The 24,174-nt window shown below is 42.0% G+C and overlaps 1 protein-coding gene across 2 annotated transcripts in view; it reads left to right on the top strand.

Annotated features, from left to right (window-relative positions):
- CRIM1 (cysteine rich transmembrane BMP regulator 1) overlaps positions 1–24,174 on the top strand; it is a 982,593-nt gene that overhangs the window by 400,970 nt on the left and 557,449 nt on the right. For both annotated transcript variants that reach the window (XM_068232129.1, XM_068232130.1), the window contains exon 3: positions 15,559–15,801. In XM_068232129.1, the coding sequence (XP_068088230.1) occupies positions 15,559–15,801 (243 nt within the window). The remainder of the gene's footprint in view (positions 1–15,558; positions 15,802–24,174) is intronic.

The raw sequence follows: 24,174 nt of genomic DNA on the forward strand, positions 1-24,174 counted from the left end.
ATTTAGAGAGTTTAGCCTGTCTAATTCCCCCTCATCTGTTGCTAAGCACAAGTTTTAATCTGATCCCTCAGCTGTGTCAGCTGCCTGCCACAGCAGAGAGCCAATTGGTAAACACAGGATGTTAACAATATGTCCATGAAAGCAGTAAGTAGAAAAATTGCAGATTTATTGCAGGATTTGTATCAGCTGTAACAAAGAAATGTTTTTCTTCAAAAATTATGTTGTTGCGTATCTTATAGAGTTATACTTATAGGAAGTTCTGAGTTCGGGTCCGCTTTAAGGAACTAAGGCCCCTTCAGAAGCCCTGGGGGCATTTCCCACATTTTCAGTTTTTAGAAAATGCATGTTTTCATTGAAAAGCTCCCTCTGCACCAAAAAGGAAGAATGACAGGAAATCTATTTCTATCGTATTTGGATGGTTTCATTATTAGTGACATTTTAATAATACATATAACAAAATCGAACAGCTGTTTCAGTAATAAGGAAGCAGAATTCCTTCGCATGGCTTTGTGAAAGCATCTTGCTTCTTAATATTTGTCATGGTATTGGCATTTGTACACTGAATGCGAGAGCTGGAAGCAGATGGAGAGCTGAATTGAAAAGGCATCACATGGGTATGTGCACCTGTGGTATTGCCACTGTGATATACGTCTAAGTAGAACTTAGCATTTAAATAGACCCAGAACGCGGAAGATCTTAACAGGGCACATGAAGTATACATGAAATCAGTCCATTAGCAACCTGCTGAAAGTTTGGCACAGCCTGTGCGTTCACAGCAAAGGCAGATAGGAGAAGCACCGATGCTTCCCGATTCATTTCTGGAAGCCGTGACCCTGGTTTTCCTATGCATCCTGGGCTTTCACTCTGTCAACACAGATTTGAAAGGAATTGACATATTGTTGGGAAGTATTCAAAAAGGACAGAGGGCTAAGCAATAAAACTTCATCAAATGTACTTCCGATAACATTTCTCCAGACTTCCTATGCCCTGTACACCAGCCTAGAAGAGTTTGGGCTGACTGCACAGAGAACTCTAATAGTGATCTATTGACTGCATGAGGCCATTCCAACCCTCACTAAAGGGTCCCAGGCACCTGAAACCCACTGGACACTGCTGTATGTATGCAAAGTGGGCTCTATTTTTGAGGTTAGATTCTTTTCATGTGCACTCAAAGCAGAAATATGCATTAGAGAAGAGCGAATGCAGCTCTGTAGTTACTGTAAAAATTAAACATTGTTCCTCCAAAACGAGAACCTTCCAGACAAAGAACATTTATATTGTGCTTTTCTCCAGGCGGATTCAAAGCACCAGAGCTACAGCCACTAGGACGCGCTCTATAGGTAGTAGCAGTATTAGGGAGTCTTGCCTAAGGTCTCCTACTGAATAGGTGCTGGTTACTGAGCAGGCAGAGCTGTGATTTGAACCCAGGTCCCCTGTTTCAGAGGCAGAGTCCTTCCCGTACCACCTGAACATATTGCATCTCTACAGAAGAGGCTGTTGAATGAAGTGCTGGAATCTCATGCCTTGGCTACCGCCAAGGGCTCAAAATCTTGTTTTTAGGTAGCATGGTGGCAGTATTGTTATCAGTGCTTCCGGGAATGTCTTATTTGTAATGAGTGAACACAGAGTTTCATAAGCCTTGTAGGGTGGCCGGTCAGGGCTGTTTATGCTGAGACTTTAGAGAATGCCCTACTGCCCTAGATGTGTCACAGAGAGATCCAAGCGCATTGTTCTCCTCCTTACCCCTTCCCCTGGAAACTGTTTCGTCTTGGTGCTCAGCCCTGAACTGTCGCCCTAGGTATTGAGTCCCAATCTCTGAGGCCACCAATAATTGTGCATGTGTATACACATTTATCCACAGATATAAAATAACTAGTGCTGAGTAAAACATTTCAGATTTGATCTACCAGTGGTTGGAACGACGGGCAGATCTCAAAGTGATTTTTTTTTCTCTTTGATGCATTTTTATCTATTACTTGCAGTATATTGCGGGTTTTGGTAACCATATTAGGGGTGATGTCCTAAAATGGATTTCTAGTGTTGAGTCCTGTTGTATGCACAGAATCTCTTGGTTTTGTCGCTTGTACATGCGCATGGTGAATGTTGCCCTGGGGGAATCGGGACTTAATCCCTCGGTTGACATTTCATGGCCGAGGTTGAGCAGACATGTTGATAGCTTCCAGGCTAGCAATGTGCTCTGTATGGGCGACGCACGAAGGCGCAGCTTGTGGGGGGCAAGGTGAGTGAGAAAACTATGCGCTCGGGGGTCGCTCAGTCATTCAATGTCCCTAAAGATTAAGATTAAGGTTGAACTAGATGGAGGTATGTCTTTTTTCAACCCAAATAACTATGTAACTATGTCACATGCCGAATCTTTAGGTGATGCCGGGGGCTCCCTTACCCATGATAGATTCTTTATAGACCTTCCCAGCTGACTTTACTCTAACGTGAAACTTTACATTCCTTTGCTGCTCACTTAATTGTAGAACATAAACTGTGAATCTCCACATTTACTGTATTTAAACCGAGCTATTGTGTTTACACTGCTCAAACGCATGAATGTATTTGTGTACTTGGCTCTGATAGTCATTTGCACAGTTATCTTTGGGCCACAGGAATCTAGTATAGATTTCCTAACTGCTTTAGGAGTTTTTAGGTTAGTTTTTTTGAGAATGGATTTGGTGTGGGGTATCTAATCGCTGTACGACAGAACTGAACAGTTGGCGGGGCAATCTGAGGCGCTGACCAGCGTGATTTAAATGGTTAAACCGTAGACTTTCAAAACGAACTAGAAAACCATGTCCGTGTTTCTGAAAGATCCATATGTGCAGCCTGGCGAAATCACGCAGGTTTATGAAAGCCGCAAGACAAATGGCTCTGGGTAGACGTGATATAAAAGAAGAAAGCAGCCATCATTCTTTCCTTGAAATCCACATCAAATTAAAGATTTATTGATCAGAGTCCTTAGCTGGTCGCATATGAGCTTAGAGGATTGTGAACTGCGCAGCTGACCTTTTGTTACACCCTAGTGGTCCAGGTGATTGTTATTGGTAAAGCAAGACTTGCCTGTGTTGTGGCTCTTCGTCACTTTTACTGCCATCGTCATTTCACAATCCGCAGACTGACATGCATTTCACGGCTCCATTACTGGCGGGACTCTGTCTGTTTTGTTAAGCGCAATAGATGGACTTCTTTTCAACTTTGCACAAAGATTTTAAATATTTATGTGTTGCATCTCCAAATACGTCAGTCAGCACACTTTGATTTCCAGCTACTAGATGAAGGTACATTGAGTTTTCACACTGTCCATTTTGTATGATAAATCATAACACTGAAGCCAGTATCTTTATATTTCCAGGGTGAGATTGACTCTTGGGGTTATCAGGCTTTTACTGATGCAGCACCTCCTTCTTAGAGCTCGTGTTTACCAGTGTCCCCTGTTAATAGACGTGCAGGTGTTTCCTCCGCTCTTGCTTGCCAAGCCTAGGCATTGATCAGGCTGCCTTTTCTAGCAGTGATCTAGCAGGCTTTTGATAGTGTTTGGTTGTGTGATGTGCCCTGTTCATACTCGCCTCATCTTAATCCTCCCTCTTTATTTTTTAATGCTTCTTTTAAAGCGTGGATCGGAAGGTGAATTAGTCTCCACCTGGAATACCATGAAGCCTTAACCCTTTAGCAGATAATTTATTTAGAAAGTGCAGGTGCTCCAGGACAATTTATTTTAGCATATTTTTTATTTTTGTTAGATTTCCTAGCTTCTAATTAGTACTACTGTATTGTGCATATATGCTCACTTGTCACTAGGGGCAGTGTGAGGCAACAAAAGAGGACTTCTGCTTTCAGTTTCTATGTTTTCTGCTTGGAGAGAGAGATCAAAGCAAGCCAAGAATTGGCAGAACAAGAAGTTTTGTTGGATGAAGACAAAAGCAGTGCATTATCTTAATGTGAGATGACTCATTTGTGGCTGTTAACAGGTTAAAGGACTACTATCACAAAACAATAAATAAAATAAAATACGTACATATAAATGTACATGTTTCCAAGAGTAAAAATGCACTATGAATTACTTTTTTCCCTATGTCGCTCTTAATTATAGTAGGTAGCGAAAATCAGGTCTGTCAGGTTTTGGACTAGTCCATTTCCTCATGGGGGATTCTCAGTTATAATTTTTTTTCATTTACAAAAGCACTTACTGAACGTTGCTCAGTCTACGCCCTGGCATGGATAAGCGTTCGCAAATAGGGAGTAGATTTCAATTGCCGTGGTCATGAAGCGGTTAAGCTTTGCAGACTTTGCCATCACCCCAATCGCTGCCAAGTGTAGGATGTTATGCCATGTATCGTCCTGCTGCCAAAATGATCAAATCAATTATTGCTTTCATGAGAGCGAGGAACATACTTTTTATATTAGGCAAATTTCCCAACGCAAATTCTAATTTTGTAATGATTTTCAGTATTTGTTTTAATAAGCGTGTTTCTGGCTCTTATAGTCTATGGTAACATTGTGGGGCTGAGTCATGTTTCTGTGCCACAAATCAGTGGTAACCTTTCAGCAATGGAAGATGGCCAGCCCTGGCAGCATCATCATTTGGTTTGAGTAATCAAACATCTTCAAACAATTCCCTAAATTACATTACTAAGAAGGAAGCAACTTCACCACCTAATTTTCAGTTACCTTATTAGCTTCTTATTGTAGAACTGTAATATACGGTATACACTGTGTACCAAAACAAGTCTACTCTTTTGCTATGTACTGTGTAATTGTTTATTTGATTTGATAAAAGTTTTTAACTGGGAAATAAGAGATGTCTCGATAATTGACAGATTCAGTGATAGCATTACTATATTATGGACGCTATACTATGCTTTGTGGATGTATGGCCAGTGTGCATAGTGCCTGTGTGTAGCTTTAAAGAGGCACTGTAGCGACACACTCAGGCGAGATTTAGGGGCTACTTCAACTTTTCTTAGTTAATCTATTACAATTAGTTTTGGGGTTTCAAATATGCTAAATGATGCATATAAATGAGCCTGAATAAGTAACTTGTTGCATATGGGCCAGTATGTGTTATTCACGTATCCTGTTTCCTGTTAGAATTTCCCCTGTACAGTTTTGGTTTGTTAGGGCTTTAATCAATAAGCAAAGGTCTGTGTCAGTGATATGTTGCCAGCTAAGGTATGTTATCAGCTTAATTACCAGAATATGCAGTAGGATCTGGTTCTATCTTTGTTTTGACAGCTACCTCTGTGAATGAACTAATGGGCTCCATTCCTTCCCACATTCCTGCTCTTATCAGTAATAGAGTCATATAATGTTATGTGCAGAATCTCAGATGCAATGTTGAATCCACAGTGCTAACATAAAAATAAGGATCACATGTATCCTTTGATAAGAGAGCTGATATAAAGCTATGCCTATACTATACATATGAGTATAAAACGAAAGTGTTATCAGGCATCATAAGATAAAATTCTAGTAGTTTGACCTTTCCGTTATATGAGGTAAGATCAACTTACTACATCGCTGGATGATAATAATCAGCTTCTGCACTAATATGAACATTTCTGTTTATGACTTTGGGCATCTCGTTTATATATACTGGCAGGTGTAATCTTCTGTGACATCATCACATCATTAACGGCAGCAAGAAACTGCAGCTGATGCTCCATTCTTCGTCTAAATTGTGGATACAAATAGCCAAGACAGGCTACCAAGGTTTAAAAAAAGGAAAGTAAACATTCCTTCTTGCAAAAAAATAAATAAAAAATACACAAACCATCCCTCTTTGTTTTCCTACGTTACATTATTTGTTACCTCAAATCTTGTTTGCGTTATGTGTTCTTTATAAGGCCACGCAATGCAATGTTACAGTGTAAAACTAGTCTTAAAGTGAACCTAAACCCAGGACTTCGGTAGCAGGAAAAAGGGCGCAGACTGAGGGTGGACGAAAAGGGCGCCGCCATAGACTTTAATGCAATTATTGTTAATCCGACGAAAAAAGCAGAAAAAAGGGCACCAAGAAAAATGTGGTTAATGACATTACAACATTATAGTTTTTGAGGTAGTTATCGTTTTAGAAGTTTACAACGGTATAGATTTTGTCATTTTATTTTGTTAATAAGTACAGATTTTACGTTTTCAAAGGTATTATCATTAATATATGTAAAAGGTTGTTTCTACAGAGGGAGTGGTTAGAGTTAGGCACCACCAGGGGAAATGGTTAGGGTTAGGCACCATCTAGGCGGCGGTTAGTTTTAGGCAACACCAGGGGAGTGGTTAGGGTTAGGCACCATCAAAGGGGGTTTAGGGTTAGGCACCACTGGGGGGGGGGGGGGGTGTTATGGTTAGGCACCACTGGGGGGGTAGGATTAGGCGCCACTAGGGGAGTGGTTAGTTTTAGGCACCACCAGGGGAGGGTTCTGTGTGAGGGTGGGGTTGGGTTAAGCAGTATTGACGAAAAGCGTACCGACATTTAACGTTAATATTTATTCGTTATTATTTCTCGCTTGTTTTTGCAACAGTAATTATCGTTAATAAAGCTTGACAACGATGGTTGCCGTTAGCAAATTTTGTTAATACCTGGCGCCAAAGTCGTTTATAAGTCGGGCCCTTTTTTCACGGCGCCCTTTTTTCATGCACGCAGGACTTGTTCTCGTGGTTAAAAGACAACCAACAGCATAATATCCTTTACAAATAACATTTCTTTGTTACTGTTTACAGATCTCCTTAGAGATGGTGCAGAACTGTTACTTCCTGGTTTGCTGGAAGCACATACAGAGTTAAACCTCCTGTTTTTCCGTATACTTCTCTAGTGCAAAACTACACAGATAAGACAGTGATGACAGCTCAAATTACAGTGATTTATTACTTCCAAATAAGGGAGAATTAGACAGCCTTTTATCTTTAAATACAAACAGGGTTAGTTTTTCTGTTTTTTTTTTCCATTCCTATGCATAAGTTTAGATCCTCTTTAAGGACCGTACACATGCATGATCAGTGTCACCCAGCAGGGATTTGTGCTTGATTGCTTGGGAGACATTGCAGGGACAGACGATGCTGACAGACTCGTCACTGCCCTGCACACTAGCAAAGTGTACTGTTGTTATGCATGGGGGGAAGTGATGTCATACTGAGGGTGGGTTAGCAGGAAGAACAATGCTCTCAGCCAAAGCTAGGATAAATCGCAGGCAGGGGCTGCTGTACACATGCTGCATTCTCGGCAGAGTTGGTTGTTATCAGCCGCCTTGCCCAAGTTTTGTTTGGCGTGTATGTGGAGATTTAGAGTTGGGTTATTAACACAGGTAGTTAATGAAATGCTAGTGTACCAAGTTTGTGGCTCACTAGTTTCGAACAGCATTCAACATGAAAATGAGCCAGTGCCATTCAGAAGTTACTGCATTTGTTTACCTTTGTTTAAGGCTGCATGCTTGCCACAAACTTGGAAAATACCAATTTCATTATTTCTCTTTAGTATTATGCTAGGTACACACAATACAATATTCTGACAGATTTACTGTCAGATCGATTATTTCCAACAGATCTGATCTGATTTCCGATCGCTTTTACATAGAAGTGAACGTAAAATTGATCGGAAAATCGATTGGAGATCAGATCGGACCTGTTGGAAATAATCGATCTGACAGTAATCTGTCCAAAAATTGTATCCTGTGTACCTAGCAATAAGGTAGGCTTTGATTCTGCAGGTTTTACTTTTACTTTTATTCATATTTTAATACTCTTATGCTTCCTTCCTAGTTGTTCAAAGCGAGCTTAGAGTTTGGCAAGCGCACCTGAACATGTGCAGCGACTTGCCAGTGTTCATTCTTACTGGACATCTGCATTATGTTCCATTTTAGACTTGTCAGCGGTCATTAGGATCCCATGCATCTTCCGACTTGCTATTTATAATTACAAGGAAATGTTACTTCCACATGTCTATATATCTGAACTCTGGAACTTGGGAAAGGAAAAAAAGGGGCCTAATCCTGCCGCCTCCTGTGTGTCACCATCAGAATGTGCATTGCTATTAGCTGTGAATGAACGCATTGAAAGGCTTCCTGATCTTTAGTCCTGTCCGGCAGTGCTATTTATACCTCCACTTGCTGTTTCAGAAAGATTAAACCTCTGATTAAGTTACTTCACTGATGCAGCAATAAAGATCATCTGTGGGAGCCAGCGTTGGCTTCTTGGGTAGCATGTGTACAGCATACGTTAGAATGGGACAGAGAATTCCAAAAGCTGTGTGCTTTCCTTAACTCTAATATGAGGATCTGTATCCGCACAAATTCTCTTTTTGTCTCAGGATCATTTTATTTAGGTTGGAGTTGGGCAGGGTTCAAAAGAGTGCTGTAATTATAGTCATCCACAAATAATTGTAAGAATTATATACAGTAAACTCTGACATAGTAATCGTCTGGATATACGGTAGTAAGCTCAGTCCTCAGGTCCCAGCAAATGTGTCAGTATAAATATACAATGTATGACCACTTCTGATATAGTAAACTTCTGATATAATAAACTACTGTTCCTGGTCCCTTGGAGTTTACTATAGAGGCATTCTACTGTATTCTTAAAATGAGTAAACACAAGTCTATATCAAAGTTGCAGGTAGAGAACTACACTGCCTCTTTACAAAATTAACTTTTTTACTAAGTCTGGAGCTCATTATAATTTTGCAGACAAGGCACACATCAGTGTATACTTCTGTGCAGCCCCAGCAGCATTTGGGGTACATACAGTTCAAAGATCTCTTTTCTCTGCTTATGTGGTTGGAAAGATTAAGTTTTACCTTCAGGCCTCTTGCATACTGCAAGCGATTCCGATTCAGATTCCGCTTTTTAATCGTTTTTTACATCCGATTTATATTCCGATTTGCAGTGAGCAAACTGCAAATCGGAATCGGATGTAAAAACCGATTAAAAAGCAGAATCTGAATCGGAATCGCTTGCAGTGTGCAAGAGGCCTCAGTCTGTGTGTTATTTATAGCTTAGTTTCTCAACGTGTGGTACGCATACTGCAGAGGGTACTTCTGATGGATCAAGAAGGTACTTTGGGGCTTGATATAGTATAAAGTATAAGAACTTTAGAGCTATGGAAAATGATCAATCCTATGCAAACAATACCAAATTATTATTTTAGCTAATTAAAAGCGATAGAAATGCTTGCAAACTGGTTAGAGACAAATATATCTATGGCCTTGAGATAATCTTTGCCATACCAGTAGATGCTTTGTGAGCACAGGCTTTCAAAAGGGGTTCATACCAATGATATGTTGAGAAGCACTGGTTTATATGATACCTCACCAAACCCTATTTTCCATGGTAACTGCACCAGTTGCCATTGTCCTTTCTTGTCCGGTGTCCTTTCTTGATCCCTGTAAGAGCTGGGACTACAGGCACTCTGCGGCAATCACAAAGTGCCCACAATTTAGCGAATCACGGAAGTGCCGTGATTTCAACGTGATTCCTGGATCCATCACAATTTGGCTACTGTAGCCACTGATGAGATTGCTCCCAAAATGCTGCATGCAGCGTTTTGCAACCACTCTGTAATCACAGTGCTGCTAGTGGTACCACCTCCATAGGGATCCGAGTGGAGTAGCACTTTGCCGATCGCAGGTGATCAGCAAAAGCACCCTAGTGGGTCCCAGCCCTAATATATTGTCAGAAAATTGTCAATGTGGACAATTGGCTGAAGGACCGAGTAATGGCAAGTACAAGTGCAGCTTAGACTATCGGCTCTGCTGAAGGAAACACTAAGCACTTCAAATAGAAGGCACTGATCTCAGTGGTACAACCACAATAGAAATTCATTCAAACACGTTGATGGGCATTATCTTCAAAGTAGTGTCTCTCTATACGGAAATACTGTAAGCATTATTAATGCAGCAAATGTGGGCGGTTTTATTTGCTTTTAATGCTGCACTTTAAGCCGTGTTGCTGTTTTGAATAAACTTGCATTGTTAAGTGCCTCAGTCTGGTACTGAGAGAAGTGCTCGCCGACTGTAACATCAAATGCAGTACGGCATAGAAGCAGCGTATTAGCATGGCATAGAGAGAGGCCTCTACATCTCATTGAGATTTCTGATACATTGCTTGACAGTGCGCTGCTGAATACACAAGCGCAAACTGTTTGGAATTCATATTTGATTATGTCCCTGATCTATGATGTTCTCCTGTTTCCAACTCATTTGCTGCTCATTTCAAAAAGCATTAGTGAAAAGGTTCAGTGAAGACTGTCTTTTAGTTAGCCCAAATCCTCAGTGTTCACCTAACATAACATCAGTGGTATTTGTGTGCCTGCCTATGAATCATTGTTTAGAAAGGATGGCTTATTCTGCTCTTGTCAAGCTTGACTTGAGAATTTTGCTCAGCACTTACAGTTGGCAGGAGGTAAAGTGGAGCAGAGGCCAATGCACTGTTACTAATTAGGGCTGGCTTGCACCTATCCATTTTGTCCACACGAAACATTACTGGGAAAACATAAATAATCAAGTGAATACTGTTTGTCTCGCTGTCTTGTTGGAGGCGGTTGTATGCAGGCATGGCGATTACCCAAATCAAGAAACTCCATCCAAGTAATAGTTCATGGGGTAAAAAGCTGTCTAATGCTGTAAAGCCAAGGTGACCAGTCACGAGACCATACAACTGCTGTTCTGCCAATTACACCTTGTAAAGCCTTACGAATGGCTTAAACATCTAACAAGGATGCAGTATACCTGCTGATTAAACAGAGAGAGCTGTAACATATTCAAAGCAGTGCCTGGCTTATTCTAAGTTCACATGAGTAGTTGAACTGTGTGGTTCATCTGTCCAGCAGACCTGCTGCTGTGCATGTACCCAAATGGGGCAATCCACATGCACAGCTTGAGCCAGTGTTGCAGATTGATGTTGCGGAACACTGCTGAGAACTTGCATGATATTGCTAGTGGGTGACTAGCAGTGGTGCAGCACTGGGACTAGGGCTAGCAGCAACGTATCGGGAATAGACACTCAGCTATACAATAGCTAAGCACCGTTCGCCTCTAGTGGTGGGGTTTTATTAGGCTCCGGTGGTGATCGGGATTGGGGGCTAGGTATAGGCGAACGCTGGGGCTTTTTTGGGTGCTGATGTCTGGCTACAGCAGGCACCAAACACCAGAGCAGAGGCTGCTCGCTTATGCCTTTCCTAAGGAGGGATGGAGGGGGGGGTGTTAGTACTTAGTAGTGTTCTAGGCATTCTATGTAGCTAGGGGCCGATTAGTGTTAGGCATAGGTAGGGGAGGGCTAGTGTGAGCTTAGGATTACAGAAATATTTCCTCCAAACCAAAAGGAGGAAGTATCACAGTTGCATGAAGAGCAACGTGACACAAGGCAGTGAGCTCCTCCTGACCCTGTCCGCTCATTCAGGTGCTGAACAGCTGCCGTCGGGAGTTGAACACCATCACTAGTGGCCAGTATAATATTTATATTCAGACTTAAATCTGAGACGGTTGACCTCTTTGCTTCTATATACTATATAAGTGGTTGCCATTTTGCCTTTAATTTAAACAAGGATCAGAAACTATTCAACCTCTGAAATGTAAACATTGTTTACATAATGTTGACATTACTTTTGAAGTGTAAAAACCCTTTACATGCGGACTTGTGTTTGTGTTCTTTTCCCATAATAGTTGTTTCTGAATCGGTGGTCAGGATTTTATCTGCAGCATATCAGTAGGTGAAATTCTGTACTGCAGTTCATCCAGTCACCTCCTTCTCTAGAGCAGTGGTTCCTACCCGCCGGTCTGTGGCCCAATACCGGGCCACAGGACATTTTGCGCTGGGCCACGGCTAATCCCCTGCCTCAATTATTTTTAAGTTTGGCTGGTCTAAACTTAGCAGAGTGCATAGCTGCTAGTGCCCGCAGCTAGATCACCACCTGTACGCGTTAGCCCTTCTGCCACGCAAGCCGTAAGTCCCGCCCATCCTATCTCCCGCTCTACTCAGCATGTGTAGCCGTTTGCAGCTGCTCCATTGGAAGAAGAAACAGTAGCTTGAGACAGCGTGGCAGGGCAGCTGATCATATTCCTACCTATTATTATTTTCTGCTTTAGGTAAGGCGGCCTAGCAGTGTTCATTTCATACCACATTTTACCACCTTTCCTTTGTTGTGGCCTCACTACGTCAGATTCTGTGCTGCATAGGCCCTAGGCCTAGGATTGTTGTTGAATATTTGAATAATTTGATATATCAATGATCATAATGTGTGCACTCTTTGATCCGCCTTTTGCTAGCTTTTTTTTTTTTAAAGCTATCCATGACTGAACAAAATGCACACCATTCCTTATATTTCAATCTTAGCACAAAGTTTATTAGGGACTTATCCAAATATAAAATCATTTAAATTGTAAATGGTTTAGTATTTGTCCCTAATAAACTTTGTGCTAAGATTGAAATGTAAGGAATGGTGTGCATTTTGTTCAGTCATGGATAGCTTATTTCCTTTGTTAACCTCTCCTAGCAATCTGCAGAAGCCCATCTCTCTGCCAATCCCAATACCCTATACCTGTACCTGGCTACCTACATACCTATACACTTCAAATAGTTATATAGTTTTGCCACTGCACCCCAACCCCCCCCCCCCCCCCCCAAATCAGCCACGCACACACACAACTCTCCCCGCAACCGCCCCCCCCCCCCCCCCCCGCCCGAAACCTTGACCGAAAAAGGTTAGGGACCCCTGCTCTAGAGTGTTTAGTTAATCAAAGTACAGGATGATGGTGACAGTGTGAGAGGTAGCCATCAATGTTTCTGTATAATAAAAATCAAATGGAATCTCCTTTCTAAGCTGAAAAACAGACTTCATTACAAATATATTCACCCTGCCTGCTCACTTCGCTCCTCCATCAACCGCCTCCTAACCACCCCACGCATCTCGCACTCCCATGCATGACTACAGTACTTCATTAGAGCTGCCCCCCATCCTGTGGAACTCTCTTCCACTGCCACTCAGGCTTGCCCCCTCCTTCAGCACCTTCAAACAAAGCCCTCAAATTTCACCTCCTCAAGGACTCACTGCTGAGAATCTCTCGATGCACCCGTTTAGCAGGGCCTTCTCTCTTTGTGTACTTCTATTAACTTCTATTATTGATACTACTACTCCAGTGCATGATCTGGCATTGCTCACTAGCTGTATTGTGTTGTCGGTCTCCCCACTATTATTGTCTTCAATCTTATTTATTGTAATTTGTTGGCGCTATAAATAAATAATAATAATAATTTATTTTGAAACCTACTATAATTTTGTTTATATTCATTGTAAGTTAATTGTCACATGTCTAAAACCGAAGAGAATGCATTATTTTAGTTTTTTTTTTACATCGAGTTTAGTGGCATATGAAGGGTGAGGCAGAAGCAGCATATTTTGGTGCATCTGATATATTCTGGTAAGCTGTGCACTGTGAATTCTGCTGACATGCAGTGATTTTTTTTCCCCCTCAAGGGCACAGCATGCCCATGTTGAACCTGTTAACCTATAAGGTAGCTTCTATTAGCATATATATTGCTATGATCATCATTATTAATATTAATGACTTCAGGTATGACTGTTTGCACCCGTCAGCTTAATTGCAGGTTCATGGTTTGCTGTGGTCATACAGCTTGTCATTATGGAGTTGATGAAAAGAAGGTCTTGATGTGAATTGCATTGTCTGAAAATAATACTATATTATATTTGCTCATTGCCTGCCACTTTCTTCTGAATTTAGCAGGTTTTCATAGGGGGAGTGATGCGCTCCCTGCATGGGTTGGAGGGACTAAAATCAATTAACTCTGCAATTGCCACTCTGTTGCTTTTGTATTCTAGTATATATGTGTCTAATATGGTTCTTCGATTAGAATTGCAGTGTTTAAAGGGACATTGCACTGACATAGCAGCAGTACAGATCTGCAGCTATTGTTTTTATTACCTACAAAACAATAAAAATGTTTTATCACCAAATTGTTTTATTTGACCAAAACACACGTTCAATCATGTCGGCAGATTTGACCAAAACACACGTTCAATAATGTCGGCAGATTTGACCAAAAAACACGTTCAATCATGTGGCAGACATGACCAGAAAACACTTCAATCATGTGGCAGACCTGACCAGAAGATACATCGGCTAATAAAAAAAACAAAAACATTTTACTCACCTGCAGAAGACCTGTCCCAGCCTCCGTCTGGCGCGCAGCTCCCACGATCCTCTGCCAGCCAGCAACTGAAACTCCCGCGCTGAGTGCAGGGCTACGGAAAAATGGCACCCGAAGCCCTGTGCTGCAGACTCGAAGTCTCCAGAGCAGGGCTTCGGACGCCATTTTACCGTAGCCGTGCTCTGCCAGAGCTGCGGGCTGCTGCTGCCGGTGAACTGACGCCGAAAGTCAGTTCACGCTGGGGGGTGCTTTAGGGGTGCTTGGAGAATTTTAGGGGGTGCTTCAGCGTCCCCCTGGACCCCCCTGGCGCCGCCAGTGCAATGGAGCATTTACACTAACCTAAGAAGTTCCTCTAACTCTAATAGATAACTGTAGCCTAAGGGTCCATACACTTCTCCAATCTTGATACTAGTATTTACAAGTGTCCTTCCAAAGATGTAAAATCATGTTCAGTCTATTGGGTTAAGTATTGCTGCACACAGAGCTGGTTCTAGCTAGTTCACCCCTCCCCCTTCCCCTACAAGTGGCTTTTGGGGGACTTTATTCCTGCTTTATTTCTGACAAATCCCCCCCAGTATGGCCCCTGTAGAGTTGTTGGCAGCAGAGAGAACTCACCTGTCCTTCTGACGCACTCCTCTATCAGTACGTGCATTCCCCTCTTCATCCTTGCGGGGGCACCTCTTCTACATCATTATTATGTAATAACATGGCGCCAGGTCACATGGAGGTGGTGACCAGCACGAATAAAGACTGATGGAGGAGATCACCAGCCAGACAAGTAGTTCACTCAGCTGCCAACTACTCTGCAGGGGCCCCAAGGACCACAGTAAAGTTGGAGGGGAGACCTGGGGGAGGCAGAAATTGCACAGTTGGCCCAAATGAAAGTGCCAGTCCTGGCTGTGCAGAGAGTTCATCAGTGTAATTGTAAGGGAATAGGCTGTCCAAAGCAGCCATGATTGCCTGTTATAGATGACCGTTATTACAGGTGTGTCCCAAACCTGCGAGCTTCATTCAGTAAAGTGGACTGGTGGGAATGGTTCAATGTTCTCTGTAAAGCCCTAAGATACAAAAAGTGTCAAAGTTATATACATATAAGATTGTTATTATTATTATTATTGATTGATATAAGGCCATAATCACCATCCGTGTGTGACAGTACATAGGGTAAAGAACAATCATGGGTAACTGATATACAGATATTGGTACAAAATATAGAAATGGTAACACAAATGTAATAAGTTATATGGACAGGTGTATAGTAATTAACAAAATGCACAACATACGAGACATTAGAAGGGAGATATAGAACCTCTTTTGCTGGAATCTGTTTACACTGTATTAGCAGTTGCACTGTGTACAGTATTGTGTGACACTATATAATCTTCTTCCTAATCTTCTATTGCAGAGGAGAAGCCTGACTGCTCGACAGCCCGCTGTGAAGTGCAGTTCTCCCCGAGATGTGCTGAAGACTCTGTCCTTATTGAAGGCTACGCACCTCCTGGCGAATGCTGCCCACTGCCCAGCCGCTGTGTCTGCAACCCAGCAGGATGCTTACGGAAAGTCTGCCAGCCTGGCTATCTCAATATCCTTGTGTCCAAAGCATCGGGGAAGCCAGGAGAGTGCTGCGACTTGTATGAATGCAAGCCAGGTAACACAGCTTGTGCTTTATTAGGCAGCGCTCTTCTCACAAGTGTAATTAAGCCGTTATATAATGATGCACTCTGAAGTGACGGTTGCATATGCATCACATAAACACCTACTACATTATCCAGGTTGCACTGAAGTACTTGTGACTGTTTAACAAAGCCACTAAGCTTCTCTCATTGAGAATTCAGCCAACCATCATGAAGGTGTGATCTTTGCTAATGGAAAGTGTCAGAGTTTACCAGCAGCTTTTTGTTTGTAGAATTTTATAGAACTCGCATTTATTGGGCCTAATGCACAAAACTTGAGATGTCTCACCTTATTTATTTATCACCTTATTTATATAATAACCTTCCTGCACACTGCAAAAAAACTCAGTTTTCTATGATTACCGTATATACTCGGATACAAGTCGAGAAATTTAGGACTAACTCATAGTATAAAAGTGGGGGGGTGGACTTATACATGAGTAGCCCTAAATTTAACAACTTATAACCAAAATGAGGGCACCTTTCTCTCTCTCTCCTTGCCTCCCTGCAGTGCGTGCACTAGTGGCCGGCGGGTATTGAGATCCTCCGTAATCCCCGCAGCAGAAGGGAAGTGGTTGCCGGGGACTTTAATCCTCCCTCCCTCCATCACCCAAAGTGCAGCCGCCTCTCACTAACCTTCCTCCCCGTGTGTAATTTGAATGCAGCCAAGCATCGCAGCAGAAGTAAAGTAATTTCTCTTCCAGCGCCGGTTGCCATGCCCGCTCATCTTCCTCACTCGCACCGCGTCATGTGACTTCAGGAGCCGGCGGTACGCTAATGCACGTACCGCCGGCTCCTGAAGTCACATGACGCGGTGCGAGTGAGGAAGATGAGCGGGCATGGCAACCGGCGCTGGAAGAGAAATTACTTTACTTCTGCTGCGATGCTTGGCTGCATTCAAATTACACACGGGGAGGAAGGTTAGTGAGAGGCGGCTGCACTTTGGGTGATGGAGGGAGGGAGGATTAAAGTCCCCGGCAACCACTTCCCTTCTGCTGCGGGGATTACGGAGGATCTCAATACCCGCCGGCCACTAGTGCACGCACTGCAGGGAGGCAAGGAGAGAGAGAGAAAGGTGCCCTCTCATTAAAGTCCCCGGCAACCACTTCACTTCTGCTGCAGTATTACTCTGCATTAAATTACATGGGAGGGGGATAGAGAGAGGTGGCTGCCCTTTGGGTGTTGGTGGGTGGGAAGGAGGATCAATGTCCCCTGTCACAAGTGCCATGCAGTCTGCAGGGTGGGGGAGAGACAATCATGGCTGCACTTGGGGGCCAGGAGGGATTCATGTTCACAATACTTTACGCAGTGCAGCCATTAACCCCTCCTAGTCCCCAAGTGCAGCCATTAACTTTGAGGGGTAGACTTATACTTCAGCCTCTAAAAAAATTCAGTTTAGGAGGCTCAAATAATGGGGTCGACTTGTACACGAGGTCGACTTGTATCCGAGTATATACGGTAGCTAAAGTTAAAGAACAAGTTATAAAACAAATCACTTTTGCTTATATGATGAGTCCATCTGAGTGTATGGTCTCAACTACCACACTGCAGCAGCTCTCCAGTGTGGTGGGATAAAAAATGTCTGTGGGTTCCCTTCCTAAATCATACCAACTCACCTGCCTCTGTCATAAGGACTATAAAAGAGAGAGAATAAATTTAGCAAACAAGAAAGCCCCCCCCCCCCAACTGTTTTTACTAGCCCCTTATGTGCGTCAGCATAGTTGGGATTGCATTGGGTATATGGAAAATCCCAACATCTAACCTTTTTCTTTACTGATGGGCATAAGAGGTCTTCTTTGGAGGATCCTCATGCCCTTTGGTGTGCTCGATAATTAAGATCACACATTATTTCTACTGGCTTTGGAATTCTCAAAAACCAACATTCTGCAGTGATGCACCTAATAAAGCTAAATATATCACCACCTGTGATACATTTCAGAATGTAAATTGAGGTGAGGATAGATTTTTTAATTGGGGAAACAATGACTAAATAATTTATAAATTAATATTGTGAAACAAATTAACAATTGTATTCTGGTAGTATAGTGTACCCCTAAAATTGGAGAACAGGAATTAAATTCAAGCAATTACTATTCCTATTTTTCTTCCTATTCAGTAAGCCAAATACCTATACAGTAAGTAGGCCTTGGGCAAGACTGCCTTAGGGCCGATTCACACTTGAAAAGTGGCAAAACCGTTTTGCGTGGGTGATTTTACCACGATTATCGCGGTAAAATCACTGTACAAATTAACTTTTTTAGCAATCGCGATTAGCGCTTTTATAGCATGCTAATCGCGATCGCTCTTCAATTGCGGCAAAATGCTGCATGCAGCGTGTTTGTGATTGCCGCTAATTCTGGAACGCCCGCGATCGGCAATAGCGGCAGTGAGATCACTGCCATATAGTTACAATTGCACTAGTGCTTTAAGAAGCGCTAGTGCTTCGGCAATTAGCGGTAAACGGACACTAATCATCCTACTATGAATGGGCTCTAACACTGCCGGGTGGCCTATTGAGTGTGCCCTTAGTGGCTGCAGCTCTCTAGTGGTTTGAGTCCAACAGGAGAAAAGCGCTATACAATGTTGGAAATTTTAGCTGCAATAGAAACCTTTTTAATAATTAGCTATAAAGTGGCCTTTGTAGCAACTGTAATCATCACATCATTTTAGAAGGATGTAAGCAGAGATGTCCTTCAAGCAATAGTGTGTTCTTTTACAGTAGTGTGTAACCCAGTGCTGAAATGGCTTCTTATAAATTACTAATGGTAAAGTTGATTTCACCACATTTAGTACAGAATCTAGTGCTTAAAAACAAAATTGATATTTGCTGAGTATCAAGGTAAAAGCGCCTGAGTGCTAGGGATTAAATTGCATTTAGAGAGAAAGGAACGCACTTAGAATTACACGCTGGACCGTCTGTATGTAGGTTCATAAATAGCCGATAATAGCATCTGCTTTTGCTCTGATAAACAATGGCTCAGTTTAGTAAAAACAATCCATATTGCTGCTTTAGCTGCCTTTCTCCATTTAAAGCGTCTGCATCTATTAGAGCAGCATTTGGGTTTTCCACTTTATTTCATACGATCATAAAAAGTACAGATAACTATACTTTTCATTTATTGCAGTGAAAGTGTTTTGTACATAAAACATTGTGGTGTATAGTACATTACATTCAATGGCCACACTTATTCTACGATTTTTATGGAACACAATGGAGAAAGATTCAGGAATTAGGTGTATAACATGTACCTGTTAGCTGTGTCATAGGCTTTTTTTCCTTACGGTTGCAGGAAAAGTGTTCCGCTGTGCAAAAGACTTCAGAGAAGGATAAAATTTGCTGTTCCTAGTAGAAAGTAGTTCAGTGATTGAGCAATCATACACTGACTCATCTGCATCTTTATTTTACAACAATTTAAAGTTTCTTTTATGGAGTACAGAATTGTCATCTTGGTGCAGCAGCTTCTATTACAGGGCCAAGGCAAGTAGAAGTTATGCCTTCTGCTACTCTGCTTTGTCGACTCTCCTGCTGTTCCTGATTGAGGAACTATAACCAAGGTTTGAACTTCATTCCAATCAGTAGCCGATACCCCCTTTCCCAAGAGAAATCTTTACCTTTCCTCAAAGAGATCATCGGGGTGTCTGAATGGCTGATATTATGGTGAAACCCCTCCCACAGTGTGATGTCGAGACCATAGTCCTGAAAGTATGCGGTCTGTGAACCTTGTTGCATTGTGGGAAATAACGGTTATTTTTCCAACTCCCAAGCAAGCAATATCTTCCTCTCTGCACAGAACGCTCAGTAATGTACATTCCGTACAGATCACCTGGCAGAACTAAAGATGTCACCACCGGTGATAAATTTCAGAATGTACATCATAGAGAGGGAAGATTTTACTATGGGCAATCCCTGACTAAATCTATAAATGAACATTGTAAAAAATATGCAATTTTGTTTATTATTTTATTTTCACTTCAGCTCCTCTTTAGGTTGATGGTAGTTGGATGTATAGATACTTTATCCAACTTCTTATCCTGCTAAACGTGAATCTTGTACACACTACCATATATTCTCACGTATCAATGAACAATCCAAACAGCATCATTGTTTGTCCATTGATCAGGAGTGAATTATTTGGCTAACCAATTGGAAAAGACGATTTTCTCGGTTCCCTTCTGATTGACCATGTTGGTAAATACAGATCAGTCTTGCACACATCGTGGCATATATTCTGCAAGACCTTGCAATATGAGTATTTATGTGTGTGCAAAACACAGCTATCCCTTGTGGTGCGGGTGGTGGGGCAGAGCTCCTCACTGTGTGCACCTGAGAGGACATTTGAGTGTCAGAAGATCAGATGCCAGTATGTGTACATTGGTGTGGTATTGCTGACCAATCAGCTGCCATTCAGGAAAACGGAATAATGATCGTCTGCAAGATCGCCCTCAGATTCTCTTTTGGGTACGCAGACTAAACCTCAAATACAGCAAATTCAACCATGCAATATATTTTGCTGTAATAAAGCCTGCATGATCTATACCCCAAGACTGAGCTTAGAATTTCCAGAGATCCCCATTTGGGCTTTACAGGCACTGATTTATATTCTCAAAACATTGGTGATACAATTGATTTCTAATCAGAATGTTTCTGCTATGTTTATATTATTATAGCCACACTTTACACTGAAGAGCTGCTTCCAGTGCAGGGTCTTTGCGGTTTTATTTTCATGAAATTCAATGTGTTCAGTGCTGTAATGCTTGATATGGAGTGTGTTATGCATACACTTGTCAGTCACTGTGTTTTAATGGCTTCAGGCTTCCTCCTTGGAGACCTTTTCTTATGAAAAGCAGTGAAGCTCGGAACATTGTCTTTGAGAATAAACTTTATGCATGGTGTTGCTTAATTTATTGTTCTTCAAAAATCTGATTTTTGGTATTACATTTTTATTTACGTCTTTTTAAGTTACTTCCTATAACACTACAGTTATTTAATCTAGACCTTTAGCCATAAATTACACTTTACATCAAGTCAATAGGTGTCTCTATTTCCTGCTAGGAATAAAAATATTGTTACCATATCTCTGCATCCTCTGTCAGTGCTGTGGAAGAGGAAGTTATAGCCAGGCATTAAAATGAGCTTGATCTGCTAGTTATCATTTCTATAACGGCAAGAATATATTGTCTTGAATTAAATAAATTCTGTCTCACTGAATTAAAGGATTACGGTAAATGAAAAAAACATAAGATCTAAAGTAAAGTACTGCCATGTATTTAATAATTACCATATTGTACGTGTATATAAACCTGAGTATAAACCGAATTAACTTTTTTACTTCAGAGGCCAGGAAAATTGTTTGACTCAAGTATAAACCTACTGTAGAAACCAATATAGTTTATGGAAGATAAAGGATGCCGCTATAGAAGAGTATTGTTATCTGCTTTGCCATTGTGGCCAAGAACAGCCTAGTGTTCCGATGTGCATGCTGACCTACATATAGGTCTAGCAATCTGGTGAGTCTATATACATCAAGTGTAGTGATGGTTCATTGTGTTACTTCCATGAGAAGATCACTACTGACACCAAGGAATGTGAAGATTATGGACTCTGTATTGTTTGTTGTGTAGCACCACCTTCTTAGTTTATAGTGACTTTGGTGAATAGAAGGAGGCGAACCAACTATAGTTTTCATACTATATCCCTAAAGAAGTGTTGGGTAGCTGTGCAGCGCCAGCTCCCGTACAGAAATTTTTATGATGTAAATGAGCCCTGTGACGAGGTCGTCTTCTGCACAATTTGTGAGCAGACATGTTACATTCAACTTAAAGGACAACTATCTAAGTTAACATAAATGCTAAATGCCACATATATTTTCAGTAATTACTAGCAAATAGCAATACAAAGGCTTTTTTTTCATCTTTTCATATGATGAAAATGACATTACTGTGGGCATTACTATGGGGGACTGAGCTAAGCACATCCATCATACAGAAACAATCTTCACAGGCTCTAATACTGTTACTGTAATCTGTTCAGAATGATAGAAAGCAGAAATATAGCGTCAAAAGTGTGTAAATAATCATCAGCTTAAGCTCTGTTTTCCTGTCTGTGTGTGTCTCTCTGTGCCACACAGTGTAAAATAAACAGTTTATAGCCAGGTAACAGTTCAGCTCTGCCTGCCCCTCACTTCAGTGCCGACACAAAATTGTTACAAAACAGCTGGTAAACAAGGCTTTTTTTCACACAGGCTGTGCTGAGAGACCTCTGAAAAGCATGTTTGTGTTGCTGGCTAAAAGCTCTATAGGTATGTGGGGTTTACAGAAAAAACGTTTTTTGATAGTTCTTTAAATTACAAAGCTATCACTAAATGCACAACCAATGTATGGACTACAAGCCAGGCCTCATTGAGTCTGTCTGAGGACAGTTATATTCTCTACACCTCTTTCAGCTGCTCCAGTGGTGGGCTGCATCATAGCTTTCCATTTCCAAATGTATTTCAGTGCCATCACAGTGTCATCAGCTTTTAACGACTCATGTTTTTGTCGGTTTTTGACTATAGGCAAACACACATTTCCTTTCTAGTTTTAAAATAAAAAGATAAAAAGATCAGATCTCAGCATGTTGGATTACTCTAATTTATAGTATAATTGTTAATGAAATTTGGCATTATTTTGATTTGGCATTCTGTGGTTTAACTCCGTAGGAAAGTGCTTAGAAGTTAAGTAGGTGGAGGAAAACTTTTGAAGCTCTTTGTTACACAGCATGTCTTCCAGTTAACAGTTGTTCCGCAGCACTGCTGGTTGTGTGATGATTCTTACTTTTCTTTGATGTTTCTGTATGGAGTGCCAGCACATTCATTCATTGCTATATATCAGTGGTTCTCAAACTGGGGTCTGCATACCCCTGGGGGAACATCAGTACCTGTCAGGGGGTCCCCCTGGGGCCGCGGACAAAATGGCGGAGAGCCGCTGCATCGGCTAAAATTAATCTCCCCCGTAGCGCGTACGAGCCGGCTCTAAGAGCCGATTCTTTGACACGAATCAGAGGAGCCGTACAAGCCATCTGAAGAGCCGTTTGAGAGCCATACGAGCCGGCTCTTTGATAGGAGCCGGCGCTTGTGCGGGAGATGTGTGCCTAGCTCTCTGATTGGCCCAAATGCTGCCTGTCACAGCAGCGCGTGCACCACCATCGCGGCCAATCGTATCCGCTGTTGTGACAGACAGTATTTGGGCCAATCAGAGAGCTAGGCACACATCTCCCGCACGAGCGCCTGTAAATTGGGCATAGCGGCGCTACGGGGACATTTAATAATTAAATTATGAACTGACCGCTCTGGGAGGGGGGGTTGGTCGTGGGGTGCAGCAAGTGTGATCGAGTTTTTCTGGGGGAGGTGGGGATGGTTGGATAGAGATAGATCTGCTCCGGCCACCATTTTCCTGTAGCCAGGAATAGAGGAGCAGGCCATGGGAAGGGGAGGGGAAGGCAAAGGAGGTGGCAGAGGCTCTTCCGTCCAGCGCTATTTGCAGACTGTTGCTGCATGTGGCTGGACGTGTGAGAGGGAGCTCTCACATTGTGTATCACTGTAATACTGATCCCAGAAGCTTTTCTAAAAGCTATTATTAGGAGAAGGAGGGGTGTTATTATTATTATTATTATTATTTATTTATAAAGCGCCAACATATTCCGTGGCGCTGTACAATGTAAGAAAACAAACAAGGGAGACATAATGATACAGACAATGATACACATCAAATATGAACACTGATACAAGATACAGCACTGCTGATTACAATTTGATTTAACATGATGACTAAAATGTATAAATATCTAACAGTGTGCAAGCAATTAAATTAATAACAGTACATGACACAAAAGGGTGAGAGCCCTGCCCTTGCGAGCTTACAATCTAAAGATGTTATTATTAAGTGGATAGGTAGCCTGGTGGTGGAAAAAAACTGTTCTTTTTTTTTCAATCTTTTTCCTTGCATTGTGTGTGCAGTTATACTGCGTTTAAAAACACACGATTGGTTCGCACGATGGCCAGGGGCCCCGGACCTCTCTCACTGGCCGGGGCCCCAAGGCCAATGCGCGATACCTGGAGGGGAGTGCAGGTGGGCCTGGACCTCTCACACCCAGGCTCTGGACCTCTCACATCCAGAAAACCCACCAACACTGCCTCCATACTGAATGCTAAATTCGACACACACAAGCAATAGAACACAGCAATACATGCATGCAGCTACATTTAAGTCATCAGCAGGTGCTCGTCAGCCAATCAGGATGCACTGTCATACACCCTTTACCTGCCATACCACATCTAGCAGCCATTAGCATTCAGGTGGGAGGCTTCAGT

The sequence above is a fragment of the Hyperolius riggenbachi genome, chromosome 4, assembly GCF_040937935.1.
Source record: "Hyperolius riggenbachi isolate aHypRig1 chromosome 4, aHypRig1.pri, whole genome shotgun sequence".
NCBI classification, from domain to species: domain Eukaryota; kingdom Metazoa; phylum Chordata; class Amphibia; order Anura; family Hyperoliidae; genus Hyperolius; species Hyperolius riggenbachi.